The 19,273-nt window shown below is 48.0% G+C and overlaps 1 protein-coding gene across 1 annotated transcript; it reads left to right on the top strand.

The window, feature by feature from the left end:
* Nucleotides 1-17,463: 17,463 nt before the first annotated feature.
* Nucleotides 17,464-18,491, top strand: EV420DRAFT_488033 (uncharacterized protein). The gene is made up of 3 exons (XM_060482349.1): nt 17,464-17,945; nt 17,994-18,104; nt 18,157-18,491. The coding sequence occupies exons 1-3, from the start codon at nt 17,695-17,697 to the stop codon at nt 18,296-18,298; spliced, it is 504 nt and encodes a 167-aa protein (XP_060321611.1). The 5' UTR covers nt 17,464-17,694; the 3' UTR covers nt 18,299-18,491.
* The last annotated feature ends 782 nt before the right edge of the window (nt 18,492-19,273 follow it).

The following is a 19,273-nucleotide window of genomic DNA, read 5'->3' as shown; positions in this document are numbered from 1 at the left end:
TCCCATAGGTATGTAGGCCGCTCGAATCGCATTGACCTCTACTGACACACTGCGTGTACATCACAGCAACTCTGTCCAGTGGATCTCTGCTCCATACTTTTCTTCGTACTCTATCAGCATGAACATGCTGCAATCTACAAGCTCTGCTACAAGACTGTCTTCATACCCGGTATACAGTGCTTTCCATGCGGTAGCATCCCTTCTAATTACCTCCACCAGCAGAGCTCCTCTACATGCCTAACGTCAGAAACCGACCGCAGGTGGTCAGAAATCGTTCCTCCGAAGAATGCGCTCACCTTCGCCGTCGTATGGGATCCAGAAGAGGATATGGTGGCTTTCTCCGGAGCTCACTTGCTCGATTCGGAATTTACAGACGTCGAGCCTGACTGTCCCACCGATGCCAGTTCGTTCGATGCTTCGAGTACCTTTGCATGGTTTAGGAATCATCATGATTTCCTCTTTGATGATGAAACTGATCGGCGGACGAGAGGCAGAACTCAGACTTCTTCTACAATTGGCGGGTTGGATGTGTACATCAGGAGCTCAAGAATAGGAATGGGATGCACGAGGACGAGCGTCAACAAACATTTCTCGTGTTTGGGCGAGCTCAACCGGGATATTAGATTTGATCCACGTACGGAATTTGCGAAGAGGTGGGAACAGGTTTTGGACCGTGATCAGGACACGGTTGTCGAGCTGGATGAAGTGGACGATGAAGATGAAGGGTTCTACGATACTGTGGATCCAGGTCTTCCGAGGGTGCGTTCGTCCCATTTATTCTTGGGACGCCCAAGAATGACATCCATCCTCAGTTGTCGCATGTCAGTGTCAATAGTGATGATAGCTGGTTGCAACTAGAGGCCCCAGAAGACTACGTCTTTCCTCCGGTGCAACGACACAGACTGTTGAGGAAACCGCGGCCTCGCCCAGTAAATCACACGCATGCTCTCCAGCAAGATGGCTGTAGTTGCGATCCTTCCATTCCACGTGAAGAAGGATGCCGCCTGTTCAAATTCCTGTCTAGGTGGAGGAGAGAGAAGGAGTCGTGGGTGTGTATTGAGGTGACGAAAGAGATCACCCAGACGTTCGTCTAACTCGCTCCTTTACGGTCATCAATTTATTCTACGAGGACCATTTTTTGTATCCCCAGCGGGGATCCTTATACTTATCATGTAGGATTAGTGTATGTTGAGTGTATGGCATTGTATCTTACCGCTTTGACGTTCCCCAAGCGCCTGCGGCACCGACTTTACGAAACAGGACCTATCACGTGTAAGTTTTCCGATTTCTCGTAGAACAATCCACGCAACATTAATTCGCATCCACCACGCAGAGTGTGTGATAGATTCATTCTTGCCACTCCGAATCTACGTATACTACTGTCGATCTCGTTCCTTCGTCTAAATCTATCACGACTCCATCCTTACTCGGAATGTTTCCGCCAATAGCCGAGTCTCTGACATGTCGCAACGTTTCCCACCAGTATCAGCGGTACCTAAGGCCTCATGCAGAAACACGACTCTTTATAACCTAAATGGAGCCTCTCTTTCGGAATGACCGAGACTTTCGACCTTCTTTCCTTCTATTTTTGCCAACTACAGGGCAAGGGGCGCTAGGACTCCCCCCCCCTTCTTAAAGCCTAGAATTCCGAGCGATGCTATACTCTCCAGCCCGCGACACCCCCAACACTCTTGATCGTCCAAAGATGAAGTTCCGACCTTTTCTGCCCAAACTCAACATCAAGGTATTCCTCATTCAAAAAGAGTGTTTATATATATAAGTCTCTAAACCTGGCCTACAAGCGAGCGGTAACTGCGGAAAATGACGTCGATTCTAAATCTACTGGGAGCATCACGCCCACATTGGCTTATTACTGTCCTCCACCTGAGGTCGATATTCCGGCTCGGACGCGGAAAGAGGTATGTGGCAAACACTTTCAGTCCAAAACTGTCTCTGACGTGAAAACATCTAGCAGCCGCCCCGTCCTCCGACTCCTACATCTCGACTAACCTTTCTTGCAATTTGGGATCCTGATTCTCAACGGTATACCCTGCCTCATGGGCCACCTGAAGATCAAGTACCTAATGATGATGGCCGTTTTCAATTCGATTCACGCCTTGGTCAAGGGCATCCGGATTGTGAACCTCACCTGGTCTGTTATATTTCATATTTTCCTGGCTCTTTTCAGAAATCTAATATGTTTTCGTCACATGCAGTCTTCTCGTTTCTCAACTTCTACAACGTCGACTTCCAACTTCATCACTGTCTCTCACTCACAGACGACGCTACCATTCCCTAATCCTCGCAGCTCCAGCCTCAGACAATATACTGCCACACCGCCACCGCCACCCTCTTTTCCCCTTCCACGAAATAAACCGCGTGAACGTATAGGATCCAGCGCGGCTAGTACTGCTCATTCTACCATCTCTATCGCGTCCCTTTTATCGCGTCGTCCGACCCTTCACTCACGGCCTGGCACTCCAAGCTCAGTGAAGACCAGACCTTCAACACCGAAGAGCCGACCATCGACCCCGGCTCGTCCTCGTACGTCTTCCGGTGCACACTCCCCTTTGAGTTTCATCAAACGGCGAGTATCTTCTGCCAAGGAAGCGGAGGACGCATGGGTAAGCTTAGATGTGGAATGTGTTATTCGAGAAAGGATTATACGCATCTGATGAACGTCAACCTATACAAGTAAATGTACGATTAGGATAACTTCCGAGTTTCTCTCTTTTTTACCAGTACTCTACCTGCATGTATACTTATTGCAAATAGAACCTTAAGAGTCATTTTGAGTAACATCACTTTACAACCAATCGGTGGATGCATGTTTGAAGTTCTTTAATTTATGCAGGTGATAGGAATTCCTCCGTGCATCACATGAAAGCATTGCTGGGACAACGCGGAGTCCGGGACAATGAACTTCGACCATCGGCAATGTCCTATCGATTGAATATCGATTGATGGATATCGGATACAGTGCCTTATTATGCCTCGCCAACAGCTCGAGTTCTGAGTGTCCCGCCACCTTTACACCTCCGTCTGTTCGCTTCTTGATTACCCCTTCTTGACCAACATCATTGCCGCGTTCTGCTTGCCCCGCCCATCTGCGGATACTCTCCTCTTCAAGGCACAACAACAGTGAGGCTTAAGGGACCTTCTCCATCCGCTGTCAAGCGAAATGCGCCACGGCCTCCGACGGATTGAATATAGAGCAAATAGCCTGTAAGCAATGAGCATTGCTGTCGTGGGCAGTGGAACGCCGAGTCTTCGCCTGAACGTCCTATACTCTGCAGCTTCGAAGCAAATTTACTATTGATTGATCCTTAGGCCAGCGCGGAAAGAGAGCATCGACTTCTCTGTCTAGCGACAAGCTAGCATCTCCACAGCACGATTGTAGGTCATCCATCGTCACATCTGGTAGGAATGCGGCACCAATAGAAGTCGGTCTTGACTGCAATCTGAGAGACCGTCATGATACGCCTATCATCAAATTTATCACCCGCCACACCCTTTCATCATTTTCTCCACTCTCGCCTCGTCCAAAGTTCTCCTCGTTTTCTGAGCACTGTTAAACCGTTATTCAGCGTGGTGTCCAAACCAGAGTCGATAGCCATCTGGTCTAGAATACTTCTACGTCTTCTGACTCGTCGGCGGATTAGTACTTTATCTCCCTTCGACGTCCTTCAGCCGAAAGCTCAACTTCAGCGAATTCCTCGAGGGTGACAGGGGATGATGATATCTTCTGGTGGGAAGTATCTTGGGTTAACTTACGGCCGGTCAGCTTTGGCTTCTTCAACGCCATCTATCCCGCGCGGCGCTCGGTCCTATATTTATGAAAGTGACTGTCTGTAGTTCCATCGGTGAGGAAGAACAAAATAAGCATCGTTCACAAATCCCTGTAGTCGCTTGTAAGATACTCCGAATACAAACAACGGTCTTCAGGACGGACTGCTGACTGAGGCTATCCTCCGTCTCTGAGTGTTTGCATCGATATTGACCTATGCATATCCTTGAGTTGAGGGAAAGTCGGACCGCCCAGGACCTCTTCCGAGCTGAGCTTGATAAGGCGAGCATTAGGACTCTGCCGAAACAACGTTAATGTCGAATGGCCTTGTAAATGTGAGGCGGATGTTCAATCCGAAGCACTGGAATACTCCACATGTGGAGCAGTAGCTTCACGTCCTGACATTCCCCTCATCATATGCCACAAGCGAACCAGGGGCGACCATCCTCCTCTGACGGCCTTTCCCCATCCTGATTAGCCATCCTTCGCTGAACGCAAACGGGCATTGATGCTTCTTCCTCAGAATATGGTATGAGCGTATAGCAGCCAAAGACACCATGACGGCGGGGTGGTGCGGGCTCTGGAGTAATGCATCGTGGAGAACGGTCCTTGGCCTCGGGCCACAATTCGACAGACCAGGCTTATTGAAAAGGGACTTTGGATCGGCAGAAACTTCCACGGATTCGGCACAATACGCTTCGTCCCTGAAGCATGCTGTATTCACAGCAGAATTTTTCGCCCCCCTCAGACGTTCCATTCTGCCTCAAGCGTTTCGGTCCCCCCTCTCCCATCGCCCCAGCAATGTCACAAAGCGTCTTCATGAAGGGACTATTACGCTTTGACTCCACGAAAGATTGGAAAGCCTTGGCCTCCTTTCTTAATCTTCGACATACGAATCGAGTCTGAAGTCAGGCAAGTACTTCGAGCATAGTGCGAACGCGACGGAACCTCTAAACTCGTCCTCATCCGAAAAAAAGGAAAGTTGTTGGGAAGGGTGAATCTGACTATATGGGCCATTGCAAGGGTCATTGAAGAGATCGAGCATGTTGCAAAGTGTGTAAGCGGCGGTCTTCAGCCTACTCGTTTTGCAATGCACTTTGAGACATCCGTTGATATTGACATTGGTTCTCACCGTCTGTCAAGATGCGTATTCTGTTGCTGATGGATCCCAGTTTGGCGAAGCAGTCGTATCGAACATGGGAACGTCGTTGTCATCATTCACAATAAATTCTTTATTTACCGAATCTATGCTGAACAAGTTATAAACTCAGTCACGGATACGAGGAAGGAGGATACTCACTTGATTCCACTCTTCAGCTATCTCAAGGAAGAGGGCGACTACCCTTGACACGGCGGAGCGGATGATACAAATTGCTCCTCATTTGAGGCGGACGCGTTGTTTACGCGGTAACCAGCGTTACTCCAATCTCGCGCGCAGGAGCTATCTGGTCCTTAGCATAGGTCTTGGCTGCTGGTATCCCTTCGGTATATGCGGTATAATCTGCGATTCCCCGCGATTTATGCTAGTTGCTATAAGTATCTGCTCTGGAGCGAAAAGCGAGCGCACGCCGCCACGTATACTTCCGAGTTCAAGGTTGTCCGGCTTCGCCGAGCTCCACGTAGACGACCACAGCCTAGGCGTTTATTTATCATATATATGTTGCCGTGTCCTACAAAGGTAGTTAGCGATCAGGTATCCATGAATACCGATGACCGGAGTCAGACTCGCCTAGTATCCTTCTATACACCAATGATCCACGTCGAGGTTGCTCTCCACAGGCGATGTAATCGCTGGTATATCGTCTATCCCCGCGCGTACGGCATGGCAGACGGCTGGAAGCTCTTCGCTCCTCTGAATCAACCCCAGCTCTCTGATACCAGCATTGCACTCCCAAAACAAAGTTTACGCCACCGTTTCTGGTTCCGCGAATCCCCCAACACCACGTTAGCGGATCTGCTTACTGCCATGCCACCAATTTTGAAGGCTACGGGGACAACGAGAAGAGTAAAGGTTGAGGATAGGGAAGTAGAAGAGCCGCAGGTTGAAGTTTTGCTCAGCGAAGAGCAACTGTGTCAGAGATGTGCATATTGTGGACGCTGGGAATATTCGTATAATGGAGAAATCAGATACGAAAAGATCGCGCAAAGAGGAGAAGACGGGGTCTACTGGTGCAGGGTGAGTAGCCTTTGAGAACCAGGTGTGACGGGGATTGAAGCGGTTGTCTTGCAGCAATGCTATAGAGCAGCAAGTTTGCTTAACTCGAATTCTACTTGGTGGAAGAACCTGTCACAAGTGACCGACTATCCTTATTTTCAGTATAAGATGGGAAAAAGGTAGTAGCACATACCTGGGAGAGTAGTAGTTTCACGCCTCGAAGCCTGAATCCTGTTACTTTTCTATCATCTTGTCAGGTCCTTGGCTGCGTAAATTTGACTTAGAATCCTCGATGTAATACGGTGGTAACAACGAAGGTCCATAATTTTGTAGTGCTCATCACAAGAATGGCGCCAACAGCCAGCCCAATGATACTGTAGTCAAATCAAGCCGTCAGTACAGCAAGCCTTGATGAATGCTACACTTACGCTCGCCCACATACAGCAGCCCACTATGAGGTACTCTCCATGCTCCAGATTGTTGCATAGGACAAAACACGATACTCTCGTCGACGTTGAAGGAAGAAGAGGGGATTCAAAATTACATAAATAAATAATTTATTAATGAATAAAGTTGAATTTGTCAGCAAAGGCGAAATACCAGCCTCCTGGGACCGGCGGTCCACTTTCGAACGTCCTCTCTTACCACCATCCACTGCAACAACGCTCGGTCAAATTTTTGCCATTACATGGTATTTTACTGCCTACATTACTAAATGCCCTCCATAGAAATGTATCCTTGCCCTACTTTGCCAGAGTTTCAGCAGCACGAGCTCGTCGCGCGCCCGGCAAGTCCAACATCTGCCCTATCTGGGACTGTATCCTTTCCCGATCGTCGTGACTTCGAGATATTTCTTGACAATTATGCAAACGCCCTTTCTGCGGATGCCAGGCCTGGAATTCAGCTGATGCAGGACAAATCCTACGACGCTTTGGTCACACGACTTCGCAACAACGCTCGAGGAAATTTCTACTCTCGAGCATCTCTCGCTGACAAATTCTTCTCGCTAACGGCAGAAAATCCTCCCCGTCTAATCTACAAGGATCAAATCGTTATTAGGCGAAGCCAAATCTTCTCCGTTTTGCAGGAACATCATTGCCCAAACTCGTCTCGTCGGATGTATGCATCTCTGCGGAAAACTTACTGCTTTATTCCTCGACAAGTCGTCAACGAATACGTCAGATATTGTTCTTTGGAAGGCACTAAGACTTTTAGACGTAGATCTCTGCGTTCTTCCTCGTTCCTGTGCGACAATGATATCGCATCACTATCTACCTGTCCGCATCCTTCTCTTCCATCTCAATCTATTGCACTAGTTCCAACCGCTGCGCAGTCTGAAGTCGAATATCGTTCTACAGCACCTACTCCCTCTCCCGCTCGCCTATCACAAGGTTTTAATCTGCCGACGCCTAGTATCACCCTGCCTTCACCATCTGTTGCCTTCTCCTCTATTGTGCGCTCCAGGCGACGGTATTTGACGCCTAGCCCTCGCCGTCAAGACAAAGTTTCTTCTATCACGGAGCCACAAAATTCATGCTCTCGGGGCGCCTATTCGTATGGCATCGTACGAGGAACAGAACGTTTCATACACGAGACTCTCTCGGATTGTGAAGCCAAGGATGATGCCCTGCCTATATTCCCACCAACTGTGTCTTGCAACACTACGTCTACTTCTTCCTCTCTCTCACCCAAGACGCCGCAACCCGAGTTATTTTCGGACGATATCCCTTCTCCGGCATTCTCCGATCTATCGTTCATATTTGCATCGCCGAGGTCCCCGCTGGCATCCAAAACTCTCCCTGTGCCATATTCCAACGAGCATGATCGTGATGATTCCGACAGTGACCTAGAATTGGGGGCACCACTCGATGTGTATGGCGTTTGAGACGCTTCTTCTATTTCACCGCAGGCTTGGTAGAGTGGTAGGTCTAACGTTTTTATTTAAGCCCTTGCTGACCCCTTGCCGTTAGGTTTACTGTACATCCTAGTTTATATGCCGATGTTCTTGTTCTATCAGTGTCTTTGGATTTGTATCTGTCTCATCTCGAACATGTACGATGCTTTTGTCCGGATGCGACTTTTAGCGTAAAGAGACCGAGGAGAACGATGCGATCGTTGAGCCATGAGTAGCATGTGGTTGTTTCTACATCCATAGAGTGAGTGATGATGAGAAACCCATGTCCGAGTCGGTCTGGATGGCTGTTTTATCCTCATCAAAATTTCAAGCATCTCGACTATTCTAGTTCGATGCGGGAAACAACGGTGGGCGCATTGTGTAGCAAATCACATCGTTCTCTTAGTTACTACTGATCGTAGGCAGAAATTTCTTCGACTCCGAAGGAGAGAGACTTCTGTGTAGATAATAAAAGGACTACCGGTTCCAGTTATTAAACGAGGAACTATATTGTTTCAAGGCAGCATTACAGGCTCATATCATCATTATCTCTGCTTGTACTATTTTGTAACGTCTTCTATCAGAGATCGCAGTCTCGCTGAAGCCGACGCATGTTGGGGTCTTTCGGATGTTGCAGATTCACCAGCACGACCTCTTCGGAGATCACCTAGCCATCACCCAGGGGAGTTTCATCATGGCTTTTCGCACAGAAATCATGTTTCGTTAGTCAGTGGTGCCCTCAGTAGGTACGCTTATGCTCCGAACGGCGATCCTTCGCACGACTACAGCTACAACCCACGATGCTGAGTAACATATCACTACAATATTGCACTCAGGCTCAAGGTTGGCTCATTAGCCTTTTGAATTTGAAGACGCCCTTAGGGTTGAAGTTCATGCTACCCGCCACTAGCTTGGACCCCCCGAGGAGTCGACTTGCCTATGATACCTGCGAGAAGAATTATCAGCGTTCACAAGTAGCCCTGCTGCAAAAATGGACCATGACAGAGGTCAGCAGCCTAGACAACACCGCAATTCTTGACAAAAAAATGATCTTTCCCCCTGGTACAGTCCACGACGGCCGAACAGAAAGATTTCGTATCCCTTCTATGAAGCTGAGTGCTGCTGCGAATGAGCCGAGTATGATCGTGAGTATCTTCATGGGAGCTGTCAAATGATATGATATGCACACCTGATGTTGTGGTAACCGGATAGCTGACCCACCGGCGCGTGGGACTTTCGGAACGGATGGTTCCCAAAGTAGCCGTACTTCTTCGTACTTCCTTCCAGACATGCTCACGGTAAATTCATCTTCTCTATTCTCAGTGGACACTTGTATCTTGCCTGTTTCTTGTTCTAACTCCTTTTTATGCTCCACCCGAGATAGCATTTGCTTCACTGACTCCAACTGAGTTACGATATCTAGAAGCCCTGGATCTCAGCTCGACGGCGAACTTGAAAAGAAAGTGATTCATCTGATCAAGACAATGTTCCGTCCTCGCAGAATCTTTCTACGTGTGAATAGGATACATCTCTGTGCGTTTTTTTCAACGCAAATAGCAGCATATGTTGGTGATTATGACTCAATAATCTGATGTTGTCGCCGAGTTTGTTCCCTTCAAGAAGGTACAATTGGGCAACTCTCATCTTATGCTTAAATAACCATCTTCATTCAAGTCTTGTGGTAACGGAGTCCCTGTCCCGGCGGTCACGTTTGGCGCAATATAAAAGCTAGGTAGGTATGAAATTGGGACCATACACTTTGCCTAGTCTACACACGGAATAAGGCTAACGCACCCGGGCCATCTCTCAAGGGCTACTATGGATTTGCAAGAGCACAGAGATGGTACGTCAGTAGCTCCACTTGACCTATGATCCCGTTTTGACATAGATTTCAAAGTGAAAACTCTTGTCATTGCATTCGATACGCTGCAGGTTTTGGGTTTTGTCCTTATGCTGGCTTTACTTGCTCCCGCCTTACTTTCGCCGAATGTTAAAAGGACAGTGACCTGGTTCGGAATGATTGTCTCTGGAATCGTCTATTGCGCTTCCTACTCGATCTTGATGTTCATCGGGGCGCAGGGTGACCAAGAAGCGTCTACAGGAGTGTGTCTCTTTCAAGCATGTCTGGTTCATGCAACTCCCGTCTTGTAAGCATGCGTATTCTTTTATGCAGCTCACAGTATGTTCAAGTGTGTTGATCGAAGTTGCGTTTCTTGCGTACTTAGTTTCGTTGTGGAGGTTAGTGAATCGTATAGCACCGCCACGTCATTGACCCAGAGCATTAGCTCCTGGCATCTTTCCTCCTTACGTCTCTGGGGAAAAGCCCTCCTCGAGCTACTCCAATTATTGTAAGCTTTGTTTTCAATTTTAGATCAACATGCGCTTAGAACCACCTAGCTTCTTGTGTTGTCGTTTATCTTGTCCCTATTTGTTCTTTTGGACACTCTTATGGTATCTGTATATTCTTCGGTCTTCATCGGCGCTATGAATAAGGTTTGAATTCGCAGATAGGCCTTAACGATCCCAAGCATATTCGACGGAGTGGATCACATTTATACTGCCATCTAACTGACTCAACACTGTGAGTGCTATATTGATCCATACCACTTGTGAATTCCCACATAACTGTTGTGAATCCAGAGTTCTTGTCTTTTGCGTCCTCGGAGCCATCATATCTTTAGCAACGATGATAGCTGAAGGTACCAGACGCTCCAATATCTACTGGTCAAGTTCATGTCCTCTGACTTTACAGTGTAGTTGTTATCCTAATCATTATCCGGAAGACTATGATTAACCTTAGGCGTCAACCCAGTTCCCCAAGCATTGAGCTTCCGACGCGTCTTTTCGTCCGCCTGTTTTCATTCTCCGTATGTGTATGCTTTATGGTCTCGTGAGTATTTGTATTTATTTTCTCTCCCGCGGAAGTAATATCTGCGGAAAAGTATTACCATCTACTCCGTTGTCGGCTCATCCAAGGACAGTGCGCTTTCCGCGTGGTATCTTCTCGTGAATACAGGTGCGGCCATTTTAAAGAACCATATACCCTGAAAACTAACTTCCAATCAGTACCAATCGGTGCGGTTGTGACTTTTGGCACCCAAAAAGTACGTCGCATCCCCGATTCCCCTTCTTTGCTAACTTTGCCAACATTATGGCGACAGGACATCTTGTGCTTTTACTTTCGACAAGGGCAGGATCCTAATGCCGGATAGCAGCAGTGAAACAAGGACTGTAGAGTTGGGAGGAAAAACGTCCAGTTCCGAGTTTTAGCTCATGAGAGAGGAGCCAAGTGGCAGTTATATGCCTATTACACACATCTAAGTACACGATACCCCATACCCATTGTACAGAGGTCCGCAGGCGGCAGGTAGTCAAATTCAGTCACTCCTTAGCGATGTAGATTATCGTCATCTATGCCTAACGCATGGTTCTCGGGGCCATTCACACTTTCATTCGCAGTCAAAAAAGGGAGTGACCAACATGCTCCCACAAAGTCTCCCATTATCATCTCCACAGGGAAATTCACTTTGTAGCAACCATCGGCTTTGAGTCCGCTGCAGTATGTAAGGCCCTTTTTTAAGGACTCACCAATGTGCGACTACTAGTACAAAATAAACTCGACCACCTTAAAAGTAGGTGCATAGCTGAGGAAATTTCGCATACCTTTCCAAAAGGTATGCGAAATGCATTAATGAGCATCCACAGCGACAACGGTGAAAGTTTTCCAATAGATATAATTGGCACATACAAAGACTTTAAATGGCACACTCTTTGTCGAAGCTGGACAAGGAAATAACGAGAAGACGTGCTTCTCAGGCAAAGTAATTGAAGAGAAGGCCCGGCATTGTCCGGTGGTGGTGACCAAATTGACGCCACGCGACCACGTGCCATTCACAACGATTACTTTGCCAGTGCCACCACTTGCCTTACTTTACCTTACCATTGTTCTACGCGACCTTAAAAGCAAGTCGAAATGGCTGTCGCTGTATTCTTCCTTGATCCCCTTCTCTCTTTCTACCCCCCTCGATTTTATCCTGATATTGCTATGTCTACGAAGGACAAATTGAAGGACTCTGTTCCACCCTCCATCACAGGGAGAAAAACTCCGCCGCAAAACGCGTCTCGAGTTGACCAGCTACGGTCGGCTGTACAGAGTACTCCGCTCAGCAACCACTCCCAATCCGTTGATCCCGCGGCCAACCCGAATCACCTTGCGGCTGATTTCGACCAATACATCGAAGAAGATCTCAGAAACCGCGTTTTCATGCCCGCCGACTATTTCTTCCACAACATATTTCATCTCCCTAATGACTGGCGGACGAACGACGAGATAAAATCTCGAATTCAAGATATCAAAACCGACCCTGTGTTCCAACAGAATGTAGCAGCCTACGTCGCCGTATGTAACCGGAGCAATCCTGGGGAAAAGACATTCTACCATCCTCATGGGGTGATGTGCAATAGTGCCTTCGATGTTCTAGGCACTCCCGACGACTCCAATCTGGGCATTTATCGACAAGACGCGAAGCCGGTGGATGGGGGTGTACAAAAGATTATCCCCGATACCCTAGGCGTTCTTCGCGCAATGTTCAACAGTTCGGGAAACGTAGTTGATAACATGATAGACAACGGGCCGGAGCATAACTTTTCGTGGGCACAAGCAATGCATTGGCAAGAATTCAAGCCCAAGGAATACTTCCTCGACGAAGGGACAGATGTACGCTACAGAGTTCTCACACCAGGTAGGTGTCACCTTACTTTCTTCTGACTTTTTTCTGACCAATGCTTGCGTTCAGAGGGCGAGGATCCTCAAGGAACAGTGCGAGGAAAAACGACAGTGCACAGGGACCCTGGCGGCTTCCTGCCCCCCGTCAAGACGAGCACCTCGAAGAAGCGCCCTTCGGAAGATAATAATTCTCGTGGCGGTTCCAAGTACGCGCGCTCTGGGACGGCTCCTCAAGTTTCGGATGCCAGGAAGGGGTTAGAATATCCGACGGCACTCAGTTCTGTCAAAGAAGGAGTCGCAGGAGGAGATGCAGCAACGGACCAAGAAAATGAAACTAAAGCGCGTCGAGGTGTGCGGCTCCAGTGTGGTCGTTATGCGCTCGAGATGCTGTCCAGCGCTAGCTTTCGTACTCACTGCATTGGTGCTCTTGTTACGGTGGGACGCATTCAGCCCCTCTACTACGATCGCTCCATCGTCATTGTTTGCAAACCGATTGACATGTTCAAATATGTTCGCGAGCCGGGGAAGGCTGCCATCACTACCGAAGACGTAACGGACGAATTCGCAGCAATGCTTGTCGGGTTGGGTCGACTCACTCTCAAGCAACGCGGCATTCAAGAGGCATTTTGCACTGACAGGGATCTCATCAAAAATTATCAAGAGTACATGAATAGATGTGAGGAGGATAAGAGGGATATCTTTAAGGATGTCAAGCTCCGGCTCAAGCTCAAGTTGGGTAAAGATCATAAAGAGGTCGAGGTCACCCTTGGCCGGATTATAGCACGCCAACCTGGCATCGTCGGTCGGGACACTTGCGTAGTCGAGGCGACGTCGGCGCACAAGGGGTGGACGGGCAAAGAACTGATTGTCAAGATCAGCTGGCCGGCCGTCGATCGCACATCAGAGGCGGAATTGGTTCAGAAAGCCAGAGACAAGGCGCGGACGATGACGCACGGGAAGAAGCCAGACTGGGCCCTAGACCATCTGCCCGACATTCTCCTTTCTCAAGACTTTGACTACGACGCGGATTCTACTCAGGCGAAACTCGTGGCCTTCTTCAAGGATGCCTTGCTGGTAGAAGGGAAAAAAGTCGAGTACGAAGAACGGGTCTGCAGAATCACGGTCCAGGAGAAGTTGTATCCTCTTGAGAAACTGAAGACGGTTAGAGAGTATGCTCAAGTCTTTTTCGACATTTTGCAAAGTGCGTGCATTGTTTTTCTTTTCCAACGAGATGGCTTATAGTCGCCCTAGTTCACAAATGGCTGTATGACCACCCAAGGATCATCCACCGGGACATTAGCCCAGGGAATATCATGTGGCGCCGCAATGCCAACGGCGACCTATGTGGGGTTCTCAACGACTTCGACCTGTCCACTCTTCGAGATGCCACTGGCCCTTCTTCGGCTCACCGTACCGGAACTCTGCCCTACATGGCGTATGAACTACTCATCAACGACGAGAACGGAAACTCACCCCAGCACCTCTATCGACATGATATAGAGTCCATCTTCTATGTCATTCTCCTACAATGTTGTCGTTACGACCTTGTGACTACATCGGAACACATAATTCCGCAGCGCATTAAAGTCCCTTCCCGCTTCGACGAGTGGTGCACGACCGGCCGTGGGCCCTTGAATGATAAGAAAGGGAATTTTTGGTTCAGGGATTCCCGACCCATTGTGAATAAGGGCTTCACTGACTTTCAGCCGTGGCTCAGGAACCTTTACCGACAGTTCATGTTGGGACTTACGTTCAAAAGACTGGGAGAAGGAGGGCAAGAACCCTTTGATGATCAAACATTACAAGGCCAAGTTTCTTATCCGAACATTGTCCAAATTTGTGGCCAATTCGGAGGTTCGAGCCTTGTAGTCCACAATGACCAGCTCCAAGAGTAATCCTAGTACTGAAGTCGTTGCAGTCTGTTTCAATGATGTATAATTGTAACTACTATCTGTTGTTTTGCAGTAATACACCTAGTTTGAACTTGAACTTCGCGAGACTGTAATAGTTGATTTTTGAAGAGTAACCACAGGAACGCCGGTGAACCGTGCTGTGTAATACTACCTACCTACCTACCTCACACAGGTATATACTTAAGTTGAACGGAAGTGAACGGACGACGTCATGAATATATGGGCGTTATACTGTACAAAAATTCTTTTGTTCAGTAGGGAGGACACCACTACTTTTGATGGTTCCCAGCACTACTTTCGATGCTGGTGCTTGTTCACCGTCAGGGTTAGGCTCACACAGCCACTTCCCGTTTGAGCGATACATGTGTCTCAATTTGCAACCACTTAGTGATCCGCCACTACTTCAAGTTCGCAAGTACATTTACAGATCCCGATGGACACTATCACTCAACGACAAACCCCTCGCCGCTTGCATTATCCGTGGCCGCGGGCACATCATTGTTTGCACATATTTCCAGCCCACTCGCAAACATCTTGAAATTTTCGTTCTTACCTCTCCGATTTCCCTCCTCTTTTGAAGCTCCATTGATTTGCGTGGGCAAATCTTGTTCCTATGGACGTCTTTAATTAAACCTTTGCCGCTTACTCACAATTGACGTTTCGCCTTGCATTTCCGCTCGACACGTCTGAGATTTTGGGTCTGGCTTTGTACTGGAAGTTGACTGGAAGCGAAATTCCGAATTTTGTAAACTTCTTTTCTATTTTGCTAAAACATTCTTGTATAGTCATTGACTATTATATATATTCCGAGGGTGCTACTGCATTGGCATGGACTTATATTATCCATACAAGTTCTAGGCTTGGTGTAAATGCGCCATCAGCGGCAGGTTCGACGTCTCGGCAATGCTCGGATCTTTGCGGACCCAACACGGACGTTCTCAAAAAGTACTTGCGAACGGCTTGTTACAGTACAGCAACAAGTACGAGTAGATGCAGGTACACCTATAAGGATGCATAAAAGTACTGGGAGATGGAGAGACAACTAGGTGTGTGTCAAATGGGTACCTGTTTTAGCTGATCTCCTGAAGTACCTGTACGCAGATAATTTTTGTACACTATAACTGCGATATGAATAGCACCCTGACAACGTTGATTCTGGTTTGCAACTACTACATGTACCACTTACGACTTGTTTTTTGTTACAGGACATTCCTTCTGGAGATAAGAGCTGCGGCAGGTAAGTACCACGTAAATCGCCTTTTTCATTAGCTACAAAGATGCTCAGAATTTCCGAAGGGTGATCGCTGTTGACGCTTTTCTCCCGTAAGTAGGTCCGAACCTGATCAGAAACAGATATACATACACCGATGTATGGGAAGACGTTACGAAGAGCTAATCTGCCTACAGGGAATAAGCACTGTTCAGGAACCCAGAAACCAGTAGTCAAGAAAAAACGAAGGTTAGCTGGATGCCGCTACGCTGCGCCAGAAAACTTCTCTTGCAGGGAGCATCGGTAGTGGGTTAAAGATTGGGCGATGCGCGGATACAAAGACAAACCATTTACATTGGTAGATATCTAGCCGCGCAATCTGAGAGGTGGTATACACATTCTCTGTTCTGTAGTTTGTCAGCGAGCTCATAAGCTGAACAGCCAACTCCACTCACTATTCTCAACATCGTTTCGTATCTTTTTCCCGGTTCTCACCAGTTTCAGTTTCTCTTCCGTCACATCAAACCACTGCATGAACTATGCGACAACCTCGATGTTAACGCAGAACACAAATCCTGTCATCCCAGTGTGCAGATGAAAGTACAAGCCACCGCCGACGCAGTTCCGAGTCCTGTGTATACAGGTCTCGGTCTTATGCGGACCTGAGGTTTCGGTGGCGGTGCATTTTCATTACCTCCGAGGTTTTCCCGTCTAAATACGTCATCTTATTTCGGCAACCTCGGCCTTCTTCGGCATGTAGTGGCATCGATCAGTATCTGGGCATTGATGCCCTTTAAATTTCCGCCACCGCTGCTGTTCTGAATGCGCTACTTACTACTATTTTTGTCTCCATCGTTCTATCTGCTCATACCGGTTTTCTAAACTCTAAACTCTACCCGAAACCTCAAAGTTTCATAACTATTCTCCTGAGTGTCAAATTGCTCGGCTGTTTTCAGGATACCCGGTGGTTATTGATCTCAATGTTGCCTCCGGTCGCCAACCTTCTGGACTTTGGGAACATGATAGGACATGGTGACGAAGGGCTGAGTAATCGTGAGAGAGCAGAGATGTAGGTGGAGCTGGGGAAGGTTCTTATTCAACCCGAACTTGGAACTTCAAGTTGAGTTTGCAGTTGTAATGCCGTCGAGGCTTCGAGCGTTCGCTCGCAGATTCTTGCTTGCACTGCGAAGACTTCCGAAAAGGCTGTGAGCAAAGTGCGTGATCTTAGTATCTCATCGATTTCTTTTTCCATATTGACTATGCAAAATTTCAGACTGCGCTAAGTGAAAACCCAGTAGCTACACTGTCGACGGTTACTTCGTCAAATGCCATCTTTCATGAACCACGTCACTACGTTCCGATGCTGCTTCCATTCTTTGTGCCGGTGTCGTTATCTACGATGTTGCCATGTAAAGCAAACCAGCATGGATAGCGGTATCGTCCTCCTTGGGTGCTGGTGGAGGTCCCGGTCGTCTCAAAACCCGGTTTTCTTCTCCGTCTCCAAGGAAGGTGCTTCCTCTCTGAAGTATCAGTTCAATGTTTATTGATATCAGCATCCTTGATGCGAGACCGTGGCGGAAGACCTGCCACCGATTCACCCAAAGCCTCCCCAGATTCTTCTATCAGAGTACACAATTGTCATGTGATGCCATTAAATCTGGGACTGGGCTTTGCCAAGATATATATTCTCCCATCTGCAACAACACTATCTCACTTGGAGCATCCGCCATGATCAGTCGAGGACGTCCATCCCGATTATCGCCTTCTGCATCGCGAGAGATGCCCACGTTTACTAGAACCGCAGCAAACGGTATCATTTCTCCATCAAGCCCCAGCCTGCAATTAACCGGAAACCACATTTGTGGGCGTCTGGCCGCTTGGACAGTCACGACAAACGCTAATCCACCACAACGCAGCTTACCCACCCCTCCTTCCCCCTTTCCTCGTATTGTCCTCGTAATCTACCTACGTCGCTGCCACCTCCATTGTTACGGCAACCTACCATCAATATGATGGCGGTTTTGGTCTCGCGGAGCGTGCTGTGGAAAATATTAATCGTGCTTGGGGAGGTTTGTTTTCGGGTTCAAGTAATTCTGGCTACCCTTCTTTATCAATGCATCAAGCATTGGTCTACCGCTGATCGTACTTTAGCATGCCAGGGAGATCCTCAAATCTCAATTTATATGCATTTGGTCTTCGATCGGCGCTCATCTGAAAACAGGAAATACGGATGTCATCCAACCGGTCAGACTGTCAGGAGGTACGAACATCGAAATTAATTCCTGCAAGAGCTCGTTCATCCAACAAGCCTGTTTCAAGCCACCCACGCGGTACACCAAAATCTACATCACATATCTTACCTTCCTGAAGGCATCAAAACCCCATTCCAATCAGTGTATCTAATGTCAAATGCCATGGTGTAAGCATCTCGTACTACTTTTTTCAACAAGCTCACCCAAAGACACGAGCAGAAATGTGTCCTGCTCAAACCCACCTCATCTACTATCCTCAACAACCTCCGCACAGTTTCCGTCGAGACCATCTGCCGTACTATCAAAAGAAAAGCCGCCTGGTCAAACAACAGCATGGACGACGACTGGCTATCCTCAATAACCGATACCATGACATGGCAATGCTCCAGTGCCTTCGCCAAGCCTTCAAGCAGAAGGAGAATGGACTCTCTTCTCTTCGAATGTGTAACCTCTCAATGAACGAGAGCGATCTTGGACATTCTCTCTTCCCTCTTTTCACACAGGACTCGGATATGCCGTGCCCCGCGACGGCCCACCACTTCATCTCTAGCGGACCATCCTCTGAACTCTCTTCGTCATCGGGGTAGTATAGAACCGAAATCGGATCTCCGCCAGAGTAGTAAGCCCATGGGTGCAAAGCGCATCATCTAGGCAAGCCCAAAGCTCGCTTTGGTCGTCCGGTATGTCGTCCAGCGTCGCTCCTTCGAACTGGAACGTGAAAACCAATGCCAATTTTTTGATTGGGGTATGTTGAGGAGAGATGCTCTGGAGAGCTTTCGCAAACCATCCCGACAGACGTTGGTTGAGCGCCCAATCTTAAACACAAAAACAGAGGAACAATTCGAGGCTTTCACAGTGAGGAAGTCGAATACTGAGATGTTCCTCGGTCATGTGGGATCCCTTGCTGTCTATAATTGGGCGTGAGATGTGTTCGAAAGGAAGTAGATACTGTGGAATCATCCCTGTACGCGGACTCCTCGCCCAAATGTAGCTCGGATACGGAGTCCCTGACTTCGGGGATTTCTAGAAACGTTTGGATCCTCTTCTAGATAAAGTCGTTGCAAGTGGCGGTGACGATAGCAAATCTTTTTAGGACGCCCGGCGCTAGGATACGGAATCGTGAAGTAGCTAACATGTCTATGAGAATGCTGTCTGGTACCGACACCAACTCCAAGACTAATTGCTTGATTGATAGGTTAAGATCTTTTTGGGGCTGGAGGATTTTGCACTTGGGATCTTGAAAGTCCACCAAAAAAGGCTTATCCGAAACCTTGTCGAGACGGATCTTTCGTCCGTCAAGTTCGAGGACATGTAGATCGGACAAGCGAAGGCATTC

Source organism: Desarmillaria tabescens (assembly GCF_030435595.1).
Source record: "Desarmillaria tabescens strain CCBAS 213 chromosome Unknown EV420scaffold_203, whole genome shotgun sequence".
Taxonomy (NCBI): domain Eukaryota; kingdom Fungi; phylum Basidiomycota; class Agaricomycetes; order Agaricales; family Physalacriaceae; genus Desarmillaria; species Desarmillaria tabescens.
This window is presented reverse-complemented; position numbering and strand designations above follow the sequence as displayed.

Bases quoted from the DNA above. Each gene is read 5' to 3' on its own strand.
- EV420DRAFT_488033 (XM_060482349.1), top strand. From the start codon at position 17,695: ATGATGGCGGTTTTGGTCTCGCGGAGCGTGCTGTGGAAAATATTAATC. The intron at 17,946-17,993 runs GTACGAACATCG...TCATCCAACAAG, and splicing joins ACCGGTCAGACTGTCAGGAG to CCTGTTTCAAGCCACCCACG. The intron at 18,105-18,156 runs GTAAGCATCTCG...AGACACGAGCAG, and splicing joins CTAATGTCAAATGCCATGGT to AAATGTGTCCTGCTCAAACC.